Source organism: Somniosus microcephalus, chromosome 10 (assembly GCF_052327205.1).
Source record: "Somniosus microcephalus isolate GS21.2 chromosome 10, FLI_Smic_1.0, whole genome shotgun sequence".
Taxonomy (NCBI): domain Eukaryota; kingdom Metazoa; phylum Chordata; class Chondrichthyes; order Squaliformes; family Somniosidae; genus Somniosus; species Somniosus microcephalus.
In genome coordinates this window covers 66,999,893-67,019,080 of record NC_140996.1, presented here as the reverse complement: position 1 = coordinate 67,019,080, position 19,188 = coordinate 66,999,893, and the positions used below count along the sequence as shown (strand labels likewise).

The 19,188-nt window shown below is 49.9% G+C and overlaps 1 protein-coding gene across 1 annotated transcript in view; it reads right to left on the bottom strand.

Annotated features, from left to right (window-relative positions):
• LOC147111533 (UDP-glucose:glycoprotein glucosyltransferase 1-like) overlaps positions 1-19,188 on the bottom strand; it is a 680,288-nt gene that overhangs the window by 14,170 nt on the left and 646,930 nt on the right. Inside the window, exons 31-32 of the mRNA XM_085999896.1 lie at positions 4,309-4,462; positions 2,365-2,527 (exon numbers count right to left, since the gene is read on the bottom strand). Coding sequence (XP_085856022.1) covers positions 2,365-2,527; positions 4,309-4,462 — 317 coding nt within the window. The remainder of the gene's footprint in view (positions 1-2,364; positions 2,528-4,308; positions 4,463-19,188) is intronic.

The following is a 19,188-nucleotide window of genomic DNA, read 5'->3' as shown; positions in this document are numbered from 1 at the left end:
ACATTGCTAACATTTCCCAGTTTGCGGTGCATTGCTGCATCCGCCAAGTTACAGATGCCCAATATAAGAGGCGGCGGCAATTCATCTTGTTCCCTTTGACACCGGAGAAGCAGCGGGAGTGCGCACAGGGCTTCGCAGCAATAGCTGACTTCCCCAAGGTGCAGGGCGCCATTGACTGTACGCACGTGGCTTTGCGCGCGCCTGTACATAATCCCGAGAAGTTCCGCAATTGCAAGGGGTTCCACTCCCTCAATGTACAGCTGGTCTGTGACCACCGGCAGCTGATCCTCGCGGTCAACGCACAATACCCTGGCAGCAGCTACGATGCTTTCATCCTGCGACAGACCTCAGTGGCAGACCTTTTCGAGGCCCCGGCTCACCCACGAGGCTGGCTTCTCGGAGACAAGGGCTATCCTCTGTGCCCCTGGCTTATGACCCCGCTCCGCTCGCCCAGCACCCCAGCAGAGGAGCAGTACAACACCAGCCATCAGGCGACGTGGAACATTGTGGAGCACACAATCGGTCTGCTCAAGCAGCGGTTCCGCTGTGTCGACCATTCGGGGGGCGCCCTGCAGTACTCGCCGGAGCGAGTCGCCCACGTCGTTGTTGTCTGCTGCATGCTCCACAACCTCGCCATCCAACGCACCCAGCCAATGCCAGCCGACCTTGAAGGACCAGCAGAGGAGGAGGAGGCAGAGGAGGAGGAGGAGGAAGATGGGAGGGTTCCAGAAACTGGAAGGGCCGTCCGTCAGAGGCTCATAAGGGGTCGGTTCTAGGCCCCTCTGACGGGATGCTTGGTGTCATTGGGAAAGAACCGTCGGGGTCACCCAAAGCCTATGAGGGCCAGAATGATTGCAAATAGTATAGGTGGCCATTGTAAATAAAACCTTTTCTTTATTTTCAAAAATGTGCTTCCTTCCAACATGACAAAGCAATGGCAACCGAAAGCATAATTAACGAAGTAACACATAACTGTCTTGCAAACCCGCCAGACTACCCAAAACATAACTAACATTCAAAGCAGGTGTATACGGCCTTGAATTCAACAAATAAGACATCTCAGCAGCTCCCTCTACTCTTTACCCCTTGATGGTGATCTACTTCTCTTACGAGATTGGCCCCTTCCCTCCCTGCAGCTCCTCCGTAATTGGACCCCAGTGGCTGCATCAAGGCTGGGGGACGCCTGCTGAGTGTCCGAAAGCGCAGAAGCCCCTGAGGGACGGCGTGGACGACCTCTGGGCTTGGAGGGCCCGGGTGCTGACTGCTCCAACTGTGCAGGGTGGAAGCAGTCTGTCCTGCAGGTGGTGGCAGCTGCAGTGGAGACGTCCCAGTGGTGGCATCAGGAATGCTGACATCCTGAGAGCGGACACCTGCTCCGTGCTCAGCCGACACACTGGCACTCTGACGGGGCAGCACCGCAGCATGCGCCCCAATCGGCTGGTCCACGGATTGGCGGCCTGCTGTGCAAGGGCCCCGGGTAATCCTGCCTGATCCATCGAGGGTGGCAGCAGTCAGTGCTCGCGTGGCCTCAATCTGTGTCTGCATGAGGCCAGTGAGTGACTGCGTGGCAGCACTCAGCACTTGCATGGCAGGTGCCAGTGCTTCAGTGAAGCCCTGGACAGTCCTTTCCAGTGCTTCGCTGAAGGCCGGGGCAGTCCTTTCCACTGCTTTGGTGAAGCCCTGGACAGTCCTTTCCAGTGCTGCCCGGAGCCGTGGACAGTGCTTTCCAGTGATGCCCCGAAGTCCTGGACAGTCCTTTCCAATGCTGCCCCAAAGTCCTGCGCACTCCTTGCCTGTGCTGCCCCGAAGTCTTGGACACTCCTTGCCTGTGTCTCGACGGATTCAGGCATCCTTGTCACTGCAGCCATCAGCGTGCCTGAGCCGAGCCTGGGCGCTCATTTCAGCGAGGGACCGCACCTCTTCCGCGCTCTGTGCAGCAGTCATCGTGGCCTGACTCGCCCTCCGGGGAGACGCCCCCGAGCTTCCCTACCCCCCTTGCGTTGCTGCAGCCTGCTGGTTCCTGGAACTGGTTCCTCATCAGAGCCACCCCCCCCACTCCCCTCCAGGGAAGTACTATCCCCAGTCTCCAGATGGGCTGGCTCGCCTGAGGCTGGCACTGATGTTCCGGCTTCCTCCTGCTGGTCGCCTCCAGAGTCAGTGGCACTGGCAGCTTGAGGGCCCGTCTCCCGAGCTGGTGATGCAGCATCTGAAAGCAGGGAGGTTGAAGAGTGGCTTTAGCGAAAGGACAGGGTGGCAGCAAGGGATGCAAGATTGCTGCAATGCTATGACATGGGTCCAGAGTGAAAAGCATGCTGGTGGGGGGAATAAGTGGAAGCAGACAGATCAAAAAGGTGATGACCTTACCATCGCTGTGCACAATGGGGTCGGCAGCTCCAGTGGTGACAGGTCCAGTCATCCGGCCTCCAACAATCTGCTGAACTCTCTCCTCGAGGTCCGTGAGGGTCTGGAGGCGAGGAGGTCCTCCTCCGGTCCGAAGCTGCTCTTTGCGGTTCCTGGCCAGCTTGGCCTGCAGGAGAAAGGACGGGAAGTGATGAGACATGATGCCCTGAGCTGTCATCTCATGCCCCCCATGGTGGAATAGCCCTTACATGATGCCCTGAGTTGTCATCTCATGCCCCCCATGGTGGACTAGCCCTTACATGATGCCCTGAGTTGCCATCTCATGCCCCCCATGGCGGACTAGCCCTTACATGATGCCCTGGGTTTAATGTGCATGTGTGTTCCCAGAAAGGGCCATGGGTGCTTGCTGACAGATGGCCAATGGGGCATCACGCACCCTTTGGCCATAAAGTCAGGTGCAGATGGAGGGATGAAGAAGTTTGCCGAAACACCACTCACCCTGACGACCCGAGTGAGGTCGTTGAATTTCTTCCTGCATTGCACAGGGCTCCTAGTCACCATGCTGTTGGAGTTGACCTTTTGAGAAACTTCCCTCCAAGCTCTGCGGTATTCCTTCTGATTAGGCCTCCTGCCATTGTCGGGGTACAGCACAGCTCGCCGGCGCTCCACTGCGCCCACCAAAGCATCCAATGCCCCATTGGTAAAGCGCTCCGCTCTCTGCCTCACCCTCTCCATCTTCTCAAAGTTTGTAATGCCACAGAATGGCCAGCTCCGATTTTGAGGCAGAGTGTGGCTGCTGATCCTTACTGACCCACCCCTTTAAGAGCTGGCCGGCGCCTGAAAGTCTCGTGGTCATCGATTATTGACAGCATCTGCGCTGTGCCCGCCCGCGCCGATATTGAGTAGCGCCGCTGAGTTAGCGCCTTAGGAGCCCCGTGTAACGCCTGATTTTGCGCTGCAATCACCTTTAGGGGTGCTGCAAGCCAATATCGCGCGAGGTGGCGATAAGTTGCGTCTGGCTATAAAATTTGCGCAGCGCCAATTCTACCGCCCCAAGCGGGGCTATACCCAATTTCTAGGCCATTGTATTTGAACAGTTGCCTAGGGCCACTTTAAGGAACTGTTCTTGGCCCTATTCTTTTTCTTCTCTCAGTAACCTGGTGGAAGTCAAGAAAGGCACTATGATCTCTATTGATTAATTAACTCCCCATCCAAATGCCAGAGGCAATCAAATCATTGGAGGCAGATACCAATAGATTTGGACAGGCCTGAATACACCATTAGGCTATGTGAATGCCTGACTAACCGTAATATTGGGTTCTTCCTCAGAAGCACCTTATCACAGTCCTGATTTCAGTGGCACTGCATGTAAGGGTGATCATAGCTTGACTGGCCATGCCTTCCAAGATGCCACCAACCATTTTTGCAGGTCCTGGCACACTTTTTCAATGTCCTTGGGAAACTTTTATCCCAGGATCTTGCTCAGCAGAGAAGCAGAAGTCGAGCTGTGCCATCTACTTCAAGGACATCTGCAGCTGCCATATAGCACATTCAGTGGCAGCAAATGTCAGCTGTGGCCTGACATTTGGCTCCTGGCATGCTGCAATGTTGACCTATGGGTATGGTGCCATGGGGTGACACAGAGAATCACTGTCCTTGTAACCACCTCATACTTCCATTTCAGCAGCCATCAAACAGGGGGTCAAGTGCTGGGGTGCTCCGTCACTTTTCTGCTGACTCTTGGCTGTAGTCTCAGGCCTTCACCTTGCATTCCCTTTGTCTTAATTTTTTCCTATCTCTTAGCCTTCAGCCTTGACAAATGCTATTAATATGTTGAGATGTCTTCTGAGATGCTTTAAAATCTTTCATAATTTCTGATACCTTACAAATGAGAATGAAATATTTACTTATCAAAGTAAACAAGAATCCTGAAGTCCAACATCTTACCTGGAGACTGTGAATTTGCTTTTGAGTGGTTATCCTTTTTCTGTTCCTCCACTCTTTTTAACAATGTCTTTATTTCGTTATCATAATCATTCCACTCTGGTACAATTCGCACAGCAGCTTTTAGCTTGGGTTCTTTGGTCTTGGGGTTGTTGCACTAAAATTTTAAAAATTCCACATTTCTTTTAAAAGCAATATGAGACATTTTTCTCAAGGTGCTGTTTAGTATGATGTCAAAAAACTGTAACAAGCTTTTAATAGAAAATAATAGCAAATAAAAAACTTGACTTGCTCCAAATGTAATTTGTTCCCAAGAAAGAAAAAAGACTTGCATTTATATAGCGCCTTTCACGACCACTGTGTGTCCCAAAGCACTTTACAACCAATGAAGTACTTTTTGAAGTGTAGTCACTGTTGTAATGTGGGAAATGCGGCAGCCAATTTGCCCACAGCAAGCTCCCACAAACACCAATGTGAAAATGACCAGGTAATCTTGTTTTTTAGTGATGTTGATTGGGGGATAAATATTGGCCAGGACACCGGGGATAGCTCCCCTGCTCTCCCTTGAAATAGTGCCATAGGATCTTTCATGTCCACCTGAGAGAGCAGATGGGGCCTCGGTTTAACGTCTCATCCGAAAGACGGCACCTCCGACAGTGCAGCACTCCCTCGGTACTGCACTTGAGTGGCAGCTTAAATTTTGTGCTCAAGTCTCAAATATCAAGGTGATATAATTCAATAAATTTGAATTCATTAAAATCTTTATTCTGCAAACTTAACATCCATTACCCATCTATTATATATTAAAAATAGTAGGTGATTCACAATATTCCAGTTCAAAATGCATTGAAAATCCCTTTTGTTAACTGTCGAAAAGCTTTTTTACTATTTTGTCTGTAGGTGGCACTGTGATAGGGGTTTTCAATGTTAACAATTAGCAATATTAGCTGAAACTTGAAGTGTGGCAACACCCTAACTGCTACCACAATAACTACTATTTCATGAGGCTCATTTTCACTCCTTCTGCCCAATGGAGATGGGACAATAGCGAAGTTAAAATTCCAGTGGAGAATATTGCCTCACTTCCCATCCGCCACCATATTCCTACCGGTGTCTTCATGGTTGCAGATACCGGCCTAAATCAGGACAGAGCCTCATGAATTGAGCAAATTGGGATACTATGACATACATAGGACCTCAATGGTATTTTAGCTGCCTACTGAATGGAGTGACCACACCACTCAGGAGAACCTGGTAGTACAGCAGAAGAAGCCCGAAGAGGTGAATGGGACCATGAAGAGCAGGATTGTGATTAATATGAGCTGCTCCCATCCCAGGCTCTCCAATCCTTGCACCATGATAGCAACTAGCTGTGACTAGGTTAAATCTTGATATCGCAAATTATAAAAACATTATATTGGGATTGGCATTTTAATCATTCTGGCCCATCTGTAAACTGCAGTGATCTGCATTCCTCAGGTTTTGAGGTTTGATTTTAAAAATAAAACTTGTAAAATCACTTGTGGAATAGCATCCAGACTTTTTTTTGTCTTTTTCTACTTCTCAATCCTTGCCTTTATTTTGTTTCAATGAACAGAATATGGGCAGGATTTTCCATGCAGAGGCGGGATGGCAGCGGGAGAGCTGGTTGGCGGGTTCCGGTCTCGCTCCCGTGTGCAGCCGCTCTCTGAAAATGATTTTCCGTAGATTGGCCTTGTTAAGCCCACCCTGCGGGATTCCTGGCCAATTAACAGGAAGCGGTTCTGATGACGTCATTTGATGACGCGTCATCAGCCAGTTTCCTCAAAGGGACCACGGCTACATTGATTTTGACAGTTGCGCTGTCAGTGTTCTACAGCATTGAGTTGCAGCAAACACTGACGAGCACTGCACAAAGGGTGCACGACTGCACTCAGGCTCTCCCATGACTCCCTCCATATGCTTATGAAGAGAGTCACAGCATGCAGGCAGATCCTCTTCCCTTCCAAGGGCGGAAGAGACCTCCCCAGGACACCAACGCACATTGCACAGGAGGGCATAAGCAAGGATGTCGTCAAGAGTCCCAGGCTGCAGTGGCGCAAACCCTTCAATGATCTTAGTAGATCCTGAAATGTTACTGCCAAGCCACACTCAACCTCATCCAGCTGTGCCACTCATCACATCCCCATCACGCTGCCTTCCCTACCCTGCTCCTGCACATCCTTACTCACACCAACTTACCTTGCACCTCCACCCATCCCTCTCTATGGAAACATAGAAGATAGGAGCAGGAGTAGGCCATTCGGCCCTTCGAGCCTGCTCCGCCATTCAATGAGATCATGGCTGATCATCCAAATTCAGTACCCTGTCCCTGCCTTCTCCCCATATCCCTTGATCCCTTTAGCCTTAAGAAATATATCCAACTCTTTCTTGAATATATTTAATGAACTGGCCTCCACCGCCCTCTGTGGCAGAGAATTCCACAGGTTCACCACTCTCTGGGTGAAGAAATTCCTCCTCATTTCAGTCCTAAATGGCTTACCCCTTAGCCTTAGACTATGACCCCTGGTTCTGGACTCCCCGGCCATCAGAAACATCCTTCCTGCATCTAGTCTGTCCAGGCCTGACAGAATTTTATAGACTTCGATGAGATCCCCTCTCAATCTTCTAAACTCCAGTGAGTATAAGCCCAATCGACACAATCTCTCCTCATACATCATTCCTGCCATCCCAGGTATCAGCCTGGTGAATCTTCGCTGCACTCCTTCCATGGCAAGAACGTCCTTCCTCAGATAAGGCGACCAAAACTGCACACAATACTCAAGGTGTGGTCTCACCAAGGCCCTGTACAACTGCAGCAAGACATCCTTGTTCCTGTACTCGAACCCTCTTGCTATGAAGGCCAACATACCATTTGCCTTCTTAACCGCCTGCTGCACCTGCATGCTTACCTTCAGCGACTGGTGCACAAGAACACCCAGGTCTCTTTGCACTTCCCCTTCTCCCAATCTATTGCCATTCAAAAAATAATCTGCCTTCCTTTTTTTGCCACCAAAGTGGATAACCTCACATTTATCCACATTATAGTGCATTTGCCATGTTTCTGCCCAATCACCCAACCTGTCCAAATCGTACTGGAGTTTCATGACATCCTCCTCACAGCATACCCTCCCACCCAGCTTTGTGTCATCTGCAAATTTGGAGATATTACATCCAATTCCCTCGTCCAGATCATTAATATATATTGTGAACAGCTAGGGTCCTAGCACCGATCCGTGCGGCACCCCACTAGTCACTGCCTGCCACTCGGAAAACGACCCATTTATTCCAACTCTTTGCTTTCTGTCCGCCAACCAGTTCTCTATCCAAGTCAATACCTTGCCCCCAATCCCATGTGCCTTAATTTTGCACGCTAATCTCTTATGCGGGACCTTATCAAAAGCCTTCTGAAAGTCCAAATACACCACATCCACTGGTTCTCCCTTATCTATTTTACCAGTTACATCCATGTTGACTTTGTCCGATCCTGTCACTGCTTTCCAAGTGCTCTGCTATTACATCTTTTATAATGGACTCTAGCATTTTCCCCACTACCGACGTCAGGCTATAATTCCCCGCTTTTTCTCTACCACCTTTTTTGAATAGTGGGGTAACATTAGCTACCCTCCAATCCATGGGTACTGTTCCAGAGTCTATCGAGTTCTGGAAGATGACCAGCAATGCATCTACTATTTCTAGGGCCACTTCCTTAAGTACCCTAGGATGTAGATTATCAGGCCCTGGGGATTTATCGGCCTTCAGTCCCATCAATTTTCCTAACACCATTTCCCTACAAATACTGATTTCTTTCAGTTCCACCCTTTCATCAGACCCTATGTTCCCCAGCATCTCCGGGAGGTTATTTGTGTCCTCCTTTGTGAAGACAGAACCAAAATATGTATTTAGTTGGTCTGCCATTTCTTTGTTCCCCAATATAAATTCCCCTGATTCTGACTGCAAGGGACCTACGCTTGACTTCACCAATCTTTTTCTCTTCACATATCTATAAAAGCTTTTAGTCAGTTTTTATGTTCCCTGCAAGCTTACTCTCATATCTACATTATCACTTCCCCATTTCACTAGCCACCCTCACACTCACCCATACCAACTAACAACACACAAGGATAGCCACTTGTGTGCTTTATGCAATGTTCACGTAAAGTTTCTGTTAATTAAACCTTAATTTTGAACATTTTGCATTCTTGGACAGATTTGTGTGCACCTTTGGAAGCGGCTTAGTGAGTTGCAGTGAATGGTGAGACATAACGGTAATGGTGATGAGTGTGAAAGGAATGGCTTGGGCATTGTAGGGGTGCTTTATGGTGCTGGTGTGGGGTGGTGCCAACCTGGCGCATCATGTGGCAGCCAGGGTGTACAGCGTCAAGTGAAGTAAATCTGGCCATGGTGATGCCATCGCTGACCTCCCGGGCAGCAATGTGGTCAGGTGCTGCTGCCCTTTGTCCTGTGCAGCATCAGTTGATTGCGGAGAAGGTTGGTATTGTTGTTGGTGATGTTGGTGTTGGGGCTGATCGTGGAGGGATTCAGAGGATCAAGGTAAGACTTTTTCAAGGACACCGATGTTGCTGGAATAGATGGCAGCTGAAGTTGAGATGGCAGAAACGATCTGTCAATGGGGAGAGAGCTTGCTCCAAGGAGGTGACAGCGCATATAGAGTTAATACCACACACTTACAGCCTCTAGGCAGTTCAAATGTGTCATTCAAATCCTGAAATCAGACACCTCTGACATTTGAAAGTGAACAGATGTGAGAAGTCAACTTTTATACTGCAGTTGCAGCTGTGAACTATTCAGCTCATTGGAAGACCCGACACACTCAGCTGGCGTGTTTGCCGAATGACGTGAAACACGTTGAAAATCTGTGAAAATAGAAAAAGCCTGGCAAAATAGCAGTTAAAGTGCCTCTTCCGCCACTTGGTGTTGGATCTGTTCTGAAGTTGCAGACCCGCCACTTTGGAAACTGGCGTGGAGGCGGGATCGCAGCATGTTGACAAGCCGCCGTCAATCATTTTGAATTTAACAGCTGACCCGCCTCCGAACCCGCCCTCTGAGCGCTGGCAAAATCGCGGCCTATCTGTTCTTAGCCCCCGTTTTTATTTTGTCCCTTTTTTCACAGTCTGTTTTCAGCTCTCAATGACCAAGCCTCAAGCTTACTAACATTGCTTCTGAGAGTGCCAATAACGTAATATTGACTTTGCAGGATGTAATAGGGTAACGACCAATATTCCCTCTAAGCTGCGTGGCTGTGCAGTAATGGGAAAGGTCCACGCAGGCCGCTCACTGGCTTTTACATTGTAAATAGCGCGCGTGCACAGAAATTTAAAGGGACCGCGCATGAAAAGAAACAGGCCGTGCAGAACAAAGCACAGCTTACAGGAAACATTGGTAACAACTGCATTAGAAAAGAGGAGCAACGGCTGAGAAAATATATATCTTAATTGAGTGGTACTGGCATTAATAAATCAACTTGGAATTTAGAAGCATTTGAAAATCAAAATTAAATGGTCAGCAAAACAGCAGTTTATAGTTCTGTATGAAAGCTGCTAATAGGAACCTAGAAACAGCAATAGGCCATTCTGCCCCTTCAGCTTGTTCCATCATTCAATTAGATCATGGCAGGTCTGTATCCTTACTCCATTTACCTACCTTGGTTCCGTAACCCTTAATCCCCTTGCCTAACAAAAATTTAGCAATCTCAGTTTTGAAATATTCAATTGACCTAGCCTCAACAGCTTTTTGAGGGAACGAGTTCCAGATTTCAACTACTCTTTGTGTGAAGAAGTGCTTCCTGACATCACCCCTAAATGGCCTAGCTCTAATTTTAAGGTTATGCCCCCTAGTTTTGGACTTTCCCATCAGAGAAAATAGTTTCTCCCTACCCTATCAAATCCTTTAATTATCTTAAACACCTCAATTAGATTACCCTTTAATCTTCCATACTTGAAGGAATAGAAGCCTAGTCTATGCTACCTTTCCTTTTAGCCCCGGTATCATTCTGGTGAATCTGTGCTGCACCCTGTCTATCCAATCTCTCCTCATAGCTAAAATTCTCCAGTACTGGCAACATCCTCATAAATCTCCTCTGTATCGTGAAATCACATCTTTCCTGTAATGTGGTGACAAGAACTGTATGCAGTTCTAGCTGTGGCCTAACTAGTGTTTTATACAGTTCAAGCATAACCTCCTTGCTCTTATATTCTATGCCTTGGCTAATAAAGGAAAGTATCCTGTATGCCTGCTTAACCAGCCTGCTTAACCTCTCCTGCTACCTTCAGGGATCTGTGGGCATGCACTCCAAGGTCCCTCGACATGCATGCCAAGGTCCCTTCAAGATTTATACAACTGTTGCATAATGTCCATCTGTTTGTATTCCAGCCCCCTTGAGAGGAAGGCAAGCATCCTATTAGCCTTTTTAAATTATTCTTTGTACTTATCTACTAGTCTTTAGTGATTTTTGTACATGAACCCTAACTCTCTCTGCTCTTCCACAGTTCCTAGTTTCTCACCATTTAGAAAATACTCTGAACTATCTTTCTTCATTCCAAAGTGGATGACCTCACACTTCCCCAAATCGAATTCCATCTGCCCACTCACTTAATCTTTCAATGACCCTTTGCAATTTATGGTTCTGATCCCACCTACCACCTAACTTACTGTTGTCAGCAAACTAGGACATATGGCTCTCTGTTCCTCCATCCAAGTCATTTAGAAATATAGGCCGCAATTTTCTGGGGTCCGTGAGGGCGGGAATGGAGGCGGGTCGGGTGGGAAATTTGAAAAAAGTGGGAGCGGGTCAGGAACCCGCCATCATCCCGCCCCCATGCGCCTTTCTCTTGGGCATGTTTTCCGGTGCGGCAGCGACCCGACCGGCAGAGGCAGGCATTAAAATCATTATAATCCTGTTTACAGGCACTTAGGAACCTTTTCCCCCCTACATCTTAAATTTCCCTGTATGGCCACAGAATTCACGCAGCTCAGGAACCACGTCTGTCAACCTGAGGTGGGAGTTCCGTGGCCATTGCTCCAGCTGATTACTTGACAGCATCAAATGCTGTTTAAAAGCTCCCACCTGACAACGGATACACTTTCCTCAGGCAGAAGCTGCTGCTGACTACATTCCCAGCACAGATTGAGTTTTCTGCAGGCTGCAAGTCTTTCCAGCAAAGTCTCCATCCAGTCTCACCTCATTGGAAGAACCTCTCTCACCATTGACAGATTGCTTCTGTCAACTCTACTTGACCTGCCATCTCTTCCATCAGCATGGTGCCATTTATACTGTCTCACCTTGTTCCTTAGAATTTGACCAAGATAAGCCCCAACATCAGCAGCACCAGGCACACCAGCAGCACCAACAACACCACCAAGCTTCTCCTCAACCACCTGATGCTCCACAGGACAGAGGGCATCAGCTGGAGCAAGACCTGCAGCCCAGAGGAGAGGGTGGACACACCTGACCAGTAGCTGTCAAAGTCACCAGCGCCCTCAACTTCTTCGCCTCAGGCTCCTTCCAGGGATCTGCAGCAGACATTTGCAGGATCTCGCAGTTGGCCGCCCACAGATGCATCACACTGGTCACCGATGCCCTCTTTGACAAGTCAGCCAATTATATTAACTTTACCACTGATGAGGCGAGTGTTACTGAGCGGGGGCTCAGCTTTGCCACTGTGGCTGGCTTCCCACGGGTGCAGGGCGTCATCAACTGCACACATGTGGCCATCAGGGCACCCCATCATCACCCAGGAGTCTTTGCCAACCACAAGGGCTTCCACTCCCTCAATGTGCAGCTCGTCTGCAATCATAGGAAGATCATCATGCATGTGTGTGCCAAATTCACTGGCAGCTGTCATGACTTTTTCATCCTGCGCCAGTCCACCCTCCCTCAGCTCTTCGCACCTTCAAACATACTTTCCAGCTGGCTGCTTGGAAACAAGGGCTATCCACTGGTAAGGGTGTCAGGAGCCACGTTGAGGAGGCCAAGTACTGAGGCCGAGGAAAGGTATAGGCTGCGATTTCCCCAACCTGGGTGGGTCCGTGGCGGGCCGCGAGCCTGTTGCTGCCTTCATGCTGCTGCAAGAAAGATTTTTCCATAATGGGGCTTGTTAAGCCCGCCCAGCACGTTACCTGGCCCAATTAAAAGGTGCGGGTCTGGTATATTTAAGGGGGCCATGGCCCCATTTAATTTCACTTTTCATTTAGGACAGCTGAGCCTGCTGATAGTGCTTCTTTGGCTGTAAGATGAATTCACAGAGGCAGAGGGTTGCTCCGCGATTCTGTGATGACTCCCTCCATGTGCTTGTGAAGGGAGTCAGAGCATGCAGGGAGCTTCTCTTCCCTGCCAGTGGCCGCAAGAGACCTCCCCAGGAGACCAAGGCAGCCTGGTTGCAGATAGCGAAGGAGGTGACAAGCAGGTCTGTGCTGATGAGGACCTGGGTGCAGTGCCGCAAGCGCTTCAATGATCTTCTAAGATCAGGAAAAATGAGTATTAAGCCACACTTACCTTCATGCTGCTATGCCTCTCATCACATCCCCATCACTCTGCCTTCCCAACCCTACTCCTGCACATCCTTACTCACCCCAACATCCCTTGCACCTTCACCCATCCCTCTCTTCCTATCTACATTATTGCATCCCCATCTTACTAACCACCCCTCACACTCACCCTCATCCTAATGCAATTATACCAACTAACAACACACAAGGAGGCCACTTGGTATTGCCACCCACTCTATTATGGTCTCCCTCTAAGTATCTAACCCATCCATTCCTTACACTCATTCCATCACTCTCACTCAACCTTCTCTTCTTTCCCTCCTTGCAGGAAAAGAGAGCCCACAATAAGAGGGAGAGAACCGGAGGAGGCCCTCAATCGCTAGCAATCCTCACCAGTGCAGAGGAGTCTGCCCTGGAGATTACTGGAGCGGTCGACCAGCCGGAAGTGGGGGACAGAGAGAGGGGCTTGTCAGACCAACCTGGTGACAGAATCAGTTTCCATACAGCTACATGGCATTCATCAGTCACTCATATGGGGGCTGATGTCAAGAGATATTGAATGCTCATCATGTGCATAATGGTATCTGTATACAATCTACATAAGATATATCTAACTGATCTCTTTACTCTCCCACAGGTCCATCAAGTGCCCCCCCCCCCACTGTCCAGGAGGAAGAGTGAGACAACTCCACAGAGGATCCTCCCGCCTCTGAGGGCACAGCATCACCTGAGACAAGGCAACCCAGCACCAGTGCAGAGACGCACACCTCAGTGGGGCTGTCGCGAGATAAGAGTACTGGTGTCTCACACAGCACATGTGAGCAAGAGCAGATGGTGGAGACAGGGTCAGCAGTGGAGAGTCCTTGTCGGAGGGTGCAGGACTCTCCCAGCTCTGTTCAGCTGCATGCAGACGCTGAGCCTCGGGGGCCATCCAGAAAGAGAGCGATCCTGGAGCTGCAGGAACAAGTGCAGGAGGCTCTGACTGGTGAGTACGTGTGTTCAGAGAATCGAGAAATCCTTCTCCAACATGAGCACCACCGTGGTGCAGGCAATCGTGGCTGTAGGTTCCTCCATGAATAGGATGGCCACCTGCATGGAGGACCTAATGCGCCAGTCGCACGAGCACATGGTCTCAATGCAAAATAGAAGGAGCTCTCCAGCTCCTTGCTAGCAGGGAAGTGCGGGTGGCCCATGAAATGGATGATGGTGGGAGGGGACATGGAAGTGGGGGCTCCTCTTAAAGCACTCACACTTCTCCCCCATTGCCAACCCCTCAGTCAGAGCCCCAGATGCCTCCCTGGACAGCAATGGCCGAGTCTGCCCCTGCACGGTCACAGGAGGAGCAGACTTTGGTGGGGCCCTCACGGGCTCCAAAACCCAGAGGACGATTGCCAAAGGCATCTAAGCAGGCACAGCAGGGAAGTGAGGAGGCTGCCTCTACCTCTGCTGAAGCCACGTAGAATCACATGGAAAAGACTGATGCCACGCAAGTAGGGTCACAAGGGTAGTCACTTGGGTATTTTCTTAAATGTTATTGTAAAGTTTATGATCAATTCATCTTTTGTATTAAATCATTTATTTTGAAAACTTTGCAATCCTTGACAAATTTGTGTGCACAATTGGAAGAGGCAGACTAAACGGCCAGGGCTACCTTAAGCTCCAGCAATGGTGGTGACTGTGAAAAGAATGGACTGGTCATTGTAGGGATGCTTTATGGTGTTGCTGTGGGGTGGTGCCAGCCATATGGCTGTGCTGCATAAATCTGGCCATGAAGAGGCCATCTCTGGCCTCACGGGCAGCATTGTGGTCGCGTACTGGTGGAATCTGGACCGCCGGCTCCTCCAGGTCATCCTAGTCCTCATCTTCCACCTCATGCTGCTCCTCCTCCTCGTCCGAAGAGGCTGTGCGCTCTGAGCCTTGTTCCTCCTGCAGCGCTAATCCTCGCTGCTGCGCTATGCAGGGCGCAGCAGACCACGACGATTCTGGAGACTCTGGCTGGTGCGTACTAAAGGGCTCCTCCAGATCTGTCCAGGCATCTGAAGCGCATTTTGAGCAACCCTATTTGCTGCTTTATGACACTTCTGGTGGAGATGTGGCTTTGATTATAATGTTCCTCAGACTCATTTCTTGGCCTCCTCAAAGCTGTCATGAGTCACATCTTCAGTGGATAGCCCTTATCTCCAAGCAGCCAGCCGGTAAATTTGTTTGGAGGAGCGAAGAGCTGAGGGATGGTGGACTGGTGCAGGATGAGTCATGGGAGCTGCCAGGGAACTTGGCATACACATGCATGATGATCTTCCTATGGTTGCAGACGAGCTGCACATTGAGGGAGTGGAGGCCCTTGCATTTGACAAAGACTGCTGGGTTATGATGGGGTGCCCTGATGGCCACATGTGTTCAGTCGATGATGCCTGTACCCATTCTGATGGAATAGATGGCAGGTGAACTTGAGATGACAGAAGCAATCTGTCAATGGTGAGAGAGGTTGTTCCAATGAGGTGGAACTGGATAGAGAGTTTGCTCCAAACACTTGCAACCTGCATAAAGCTCAATCTGTCTGCCAAATGCAGTAAGCAACAGCTTCTGAGCTTGGAAAGTAAACAGCTATGAGATGGGAGCTTTTATAGCACATTTCCAGCTGTCAAGTAATCAGATGATTCCATGGCCATTCAACACCCGCCTAGCTTACCAGATGTGATCCCCGAGCAGTGTGGACCCCATGGGCGACCTGGTAAATTCAGAAGCTGAGCTCAAAATAGTTGTTAATCCTCTGTTAACAAGGTCATAATGATCTGAATTGCCTCCCCCGCCACTGTGTGTCAGGTCTGCTCAGCACTGACCCGCTGTCAAAAAAATCCACTTTCCCACACGACCCACCACTGATCGTGCCCGCTGACACCCATACTGAAAGCCACATCTCCACCAGATATAGAAAATATGATTCAGATGCCTTGGCAGATCTGAAGGAGCCCTTCAGCACGCACCAGCCAGGGTCTCCAGAATTGCATGATCTGTTGCATTCTGCACAACATAGCGCAGCAGCGAGGATTAGCGCTGCATGAGGAGCAAGACACTGAGTACACAGCCTCTTCAGAGGAGGAGGAGGAGGAAGAGCAGGAGGAGGAGCATCAGGCGGAAGGCGAGGAGGAGCAGGAGCTGGAGGAACCAGATCCCACCAGCACACAAGCACATTGCTGCCTGGGAGGCCAGGGATGGCCTCATCATGTCTGGATTTACTTAACTTTATGCAGTACCCCCATATGGCTGCCACATGCTTCAACAGGTTGACAACAACCCACAGCCACACCATAAAGCATCCCTACACAGTCCCCACCATTGCTGGCGGGAACATTATGTCTGACCCTTCACTCCAATTAACGAAGCCACTGCCAACTTTGTCCAAGACCGGAAAGTTTTGAAAAGAAGTAATTTATGGTTCACATTAAATTAACTGAAACTTCACATTAACATTGAATAAAACACCCAAGTGGCTACCCTTGTGAATCTACTTGTGTGGCATCTTTCTCTTACGCGAGCTTCTACATGGTGCTACCCATGTGGTTTCAGCAGAGGTAGAGGCAGCCTCCTCACTTCCCTGCTGCAACTGCTTAGACACTTTTGGCGGTCGTCCTCTGGGTTTTGGAGCCTTTGACGGCCCTGCCAAAGTCTGCTCCTCCTGCGACTGTGCAGGGGCAGACTCAGCCATTGCTGTCTGGGTAGGCATCTGAGGCTCTGACTGAGCCAGTGGAAATGGGGGAGAAGTGTGAGCGCTTTGAGTGGAGCCCCCACTTCCATGTACCCTCTCACCATCATCCCTCTCATGGGCCACCCGCACTTCCCCGCTAGCAAGGAGCAGGAGAGCGCCTTGCTGCATATCAGTGGGGCCATGAGGACCCACGTCTACACTGACATCCCTCCTTGGGTCTATGAGCCTCTGCCATCTATTCTCCATAGATACCCAACCATCCTCCATAGATAGCCATCTATTCGGCATAGAGACCATGTGCTCCTCTGAGTGGCGCATTAGCTGCTCCATGCAGGTGGCCATCCTATCCATGGAAGAGCATACAGTCGCCATCGCCTGTGATACGGTGGTGTTCATGTTGGAGTTGGACTCCTCCATTCTCTGTACACTGGCAGCCATCGCGTTCACAAAACCTGTCAGAGCCTCCTGCTCCAGGATCGTCCTTTTTCTGGATAGCCCCCGAGGTGCAACATCTGCATGCAGCTGAGCAGAGCTAGGAGAGTCCTGTGCCCTCTGGCAAGGACTCTCCACTGCTGTTCCTGTCCGCACCATCTGCTCTTGCTCGGTTGTGATTTGAGACACACCAGGTGACAACACTATTCTAAGTCGCGAGGAATCCACCGAGGTGCGTGTTTCTGTGCTGGTGCTGGGTGCACTTCTCTCTGGTGATGATGCACCCTCAGAGGCTGGAGGCTCCTCAGATGAGTCGTCTTCCTCTTGCTCCTGGACAGTGGTAGGGGCTGTTGATGAACCTGTGGGAGAGTAATGAGAGGAGTTAGATATGTCATATGTAGATTGGGTACAGCTACCATTAAGCACATAATGACCATTCAATGGCTGCTGACATCAGTCCACATATGAGTGACTGATGTATGCCATGCAGCTGTATGATATGTAATTCTGTCACCAGGTTTCTGAGATGTCCTCCTCTCTCCATCTCCCACCTCCAGGTGCTCGGCGACTCCTGCCAGCTCTAAGGCAGCCTCCACTGCTTGGTCAGGGTGACCAATGATGGCGTTCCACCGCCAGTTCTCTCCCTCTTCTTGTGGGTTCTCTTTTCCTGCAAGGAGGGAAAGAAGAGAAGGTTGAGTTAGAGTGATGGAATGCTTGTAAGGAATGGACGGGTTGCACCTGTAGAGGTGACTACGATGGAGTGGGGTGGCAATTCCAAGTGACCTCCTTGTATGTTGTTAGTTGGTATGATTGCATTAAGATGAGGGTGAGTGTGAGGGATGGCTAGTAAGATGGGGATGTGATAATGTAGATAGAGAGGGATGGGTGAAGGTGCAAGGTATGTTGGTGTAAGGATGTGCAGCAGTAGGGTTTGGAAGGCAGAGTGATGGGGATGTGATTAAAGGCACAGTAAGATGAAGGTGAGTGTGGCTTTGGACTCACCATTCCTGATCTAATGAGATCATTGAAACATTTCCGGAATTGCATCCAGGTCTTCCTGACGACATCCCTGCTGTTCATCTTCTCTACTATTTGGAGCCAGGCTCCTTTGCTCTGCTAGGGAGGTCTTTTCCTCCCACCATCCCTGCATGCTCTGACTCCCTCCACAAGTATATGGAGGGAGTCATCGGAGAACCTGGGTGCAGCCCTCTGCCTCTGTGCAGTCATCTCTGGTGGTGTGCAGCAGTGGAATTGTGAATTGCAGTGACTGCACACTCCTAGATGAACCTTCAAATGCTCCTTTAAATATCCCGGCTGAAAACACATCATCGATGACGTCACCAGACCCGCACCTTTTAATTGGGCCAGGTAACGCGCAGGGCGGGCTTAATAGGCCCCATAAACGTAAAGTCGTTCTGTGGAGCAGGATAGAGCCAGCAAGGGGCTTGCGACCCGCCACGCTGGCCACCACACCGCACCCACCCAGGTAAAGAAAATTCCAGTCATAGTGAAAAGCTGGGGCCCCAGTACAGATCCCTGGGGGGACACCACTAGTCACATCCTGTCAATTGGAGTGCAGACCCATAGTGCCTACTCTCTGTCTACTACCTCCTAACCAATTCCCTACCCATGTCAAGACATTGGACAGGATTTTCATTCAGGAGTCGGGTTGGAGGCGGGACTACAACTTTCGGGGTTGTAGTCCCGCCTCCATCGAGATGTGGCCAATCCACGCGATTTTAACTTGATTGACCTTGTTGAGCCCGCCCAGCGGGCTCAGCAGGCCAATTAAGGGCCACCCGGCAACAGGTGATGTCACAGACTGAAATTTAATCTGTCAAGAAGTTTTAACAGATGAAATATCAGTGTTTCACAGCTGTTTGAAGCTGTCAAAACACTGAGGGGTCGATTTTAACTGAGCTGTGAGGCGGGATTTGAGGCATGCGGGGGGTTAAAATCGCTAAAACTGGCGGGCGGGACACTCCGCCTGGTTCCCGACCCCGAGCCATTTTAACCCAGGCGTGTCTGATGGTCCGGAATCAGTCCCGCCTCCAACAGGCGGGACTGGTCTTTAAGGCCCTTAATCAGCAATAATTGGCCTTTATAATCCCATTTTAATAGGCCCTTGCATTTTTAACCCTTTTCCCACGTAAAACACGCCTGGTGGGGATCACGCCTGTGAAACCTGGCGTGAGCACTCTTGGCTTGCTGGCTATCAG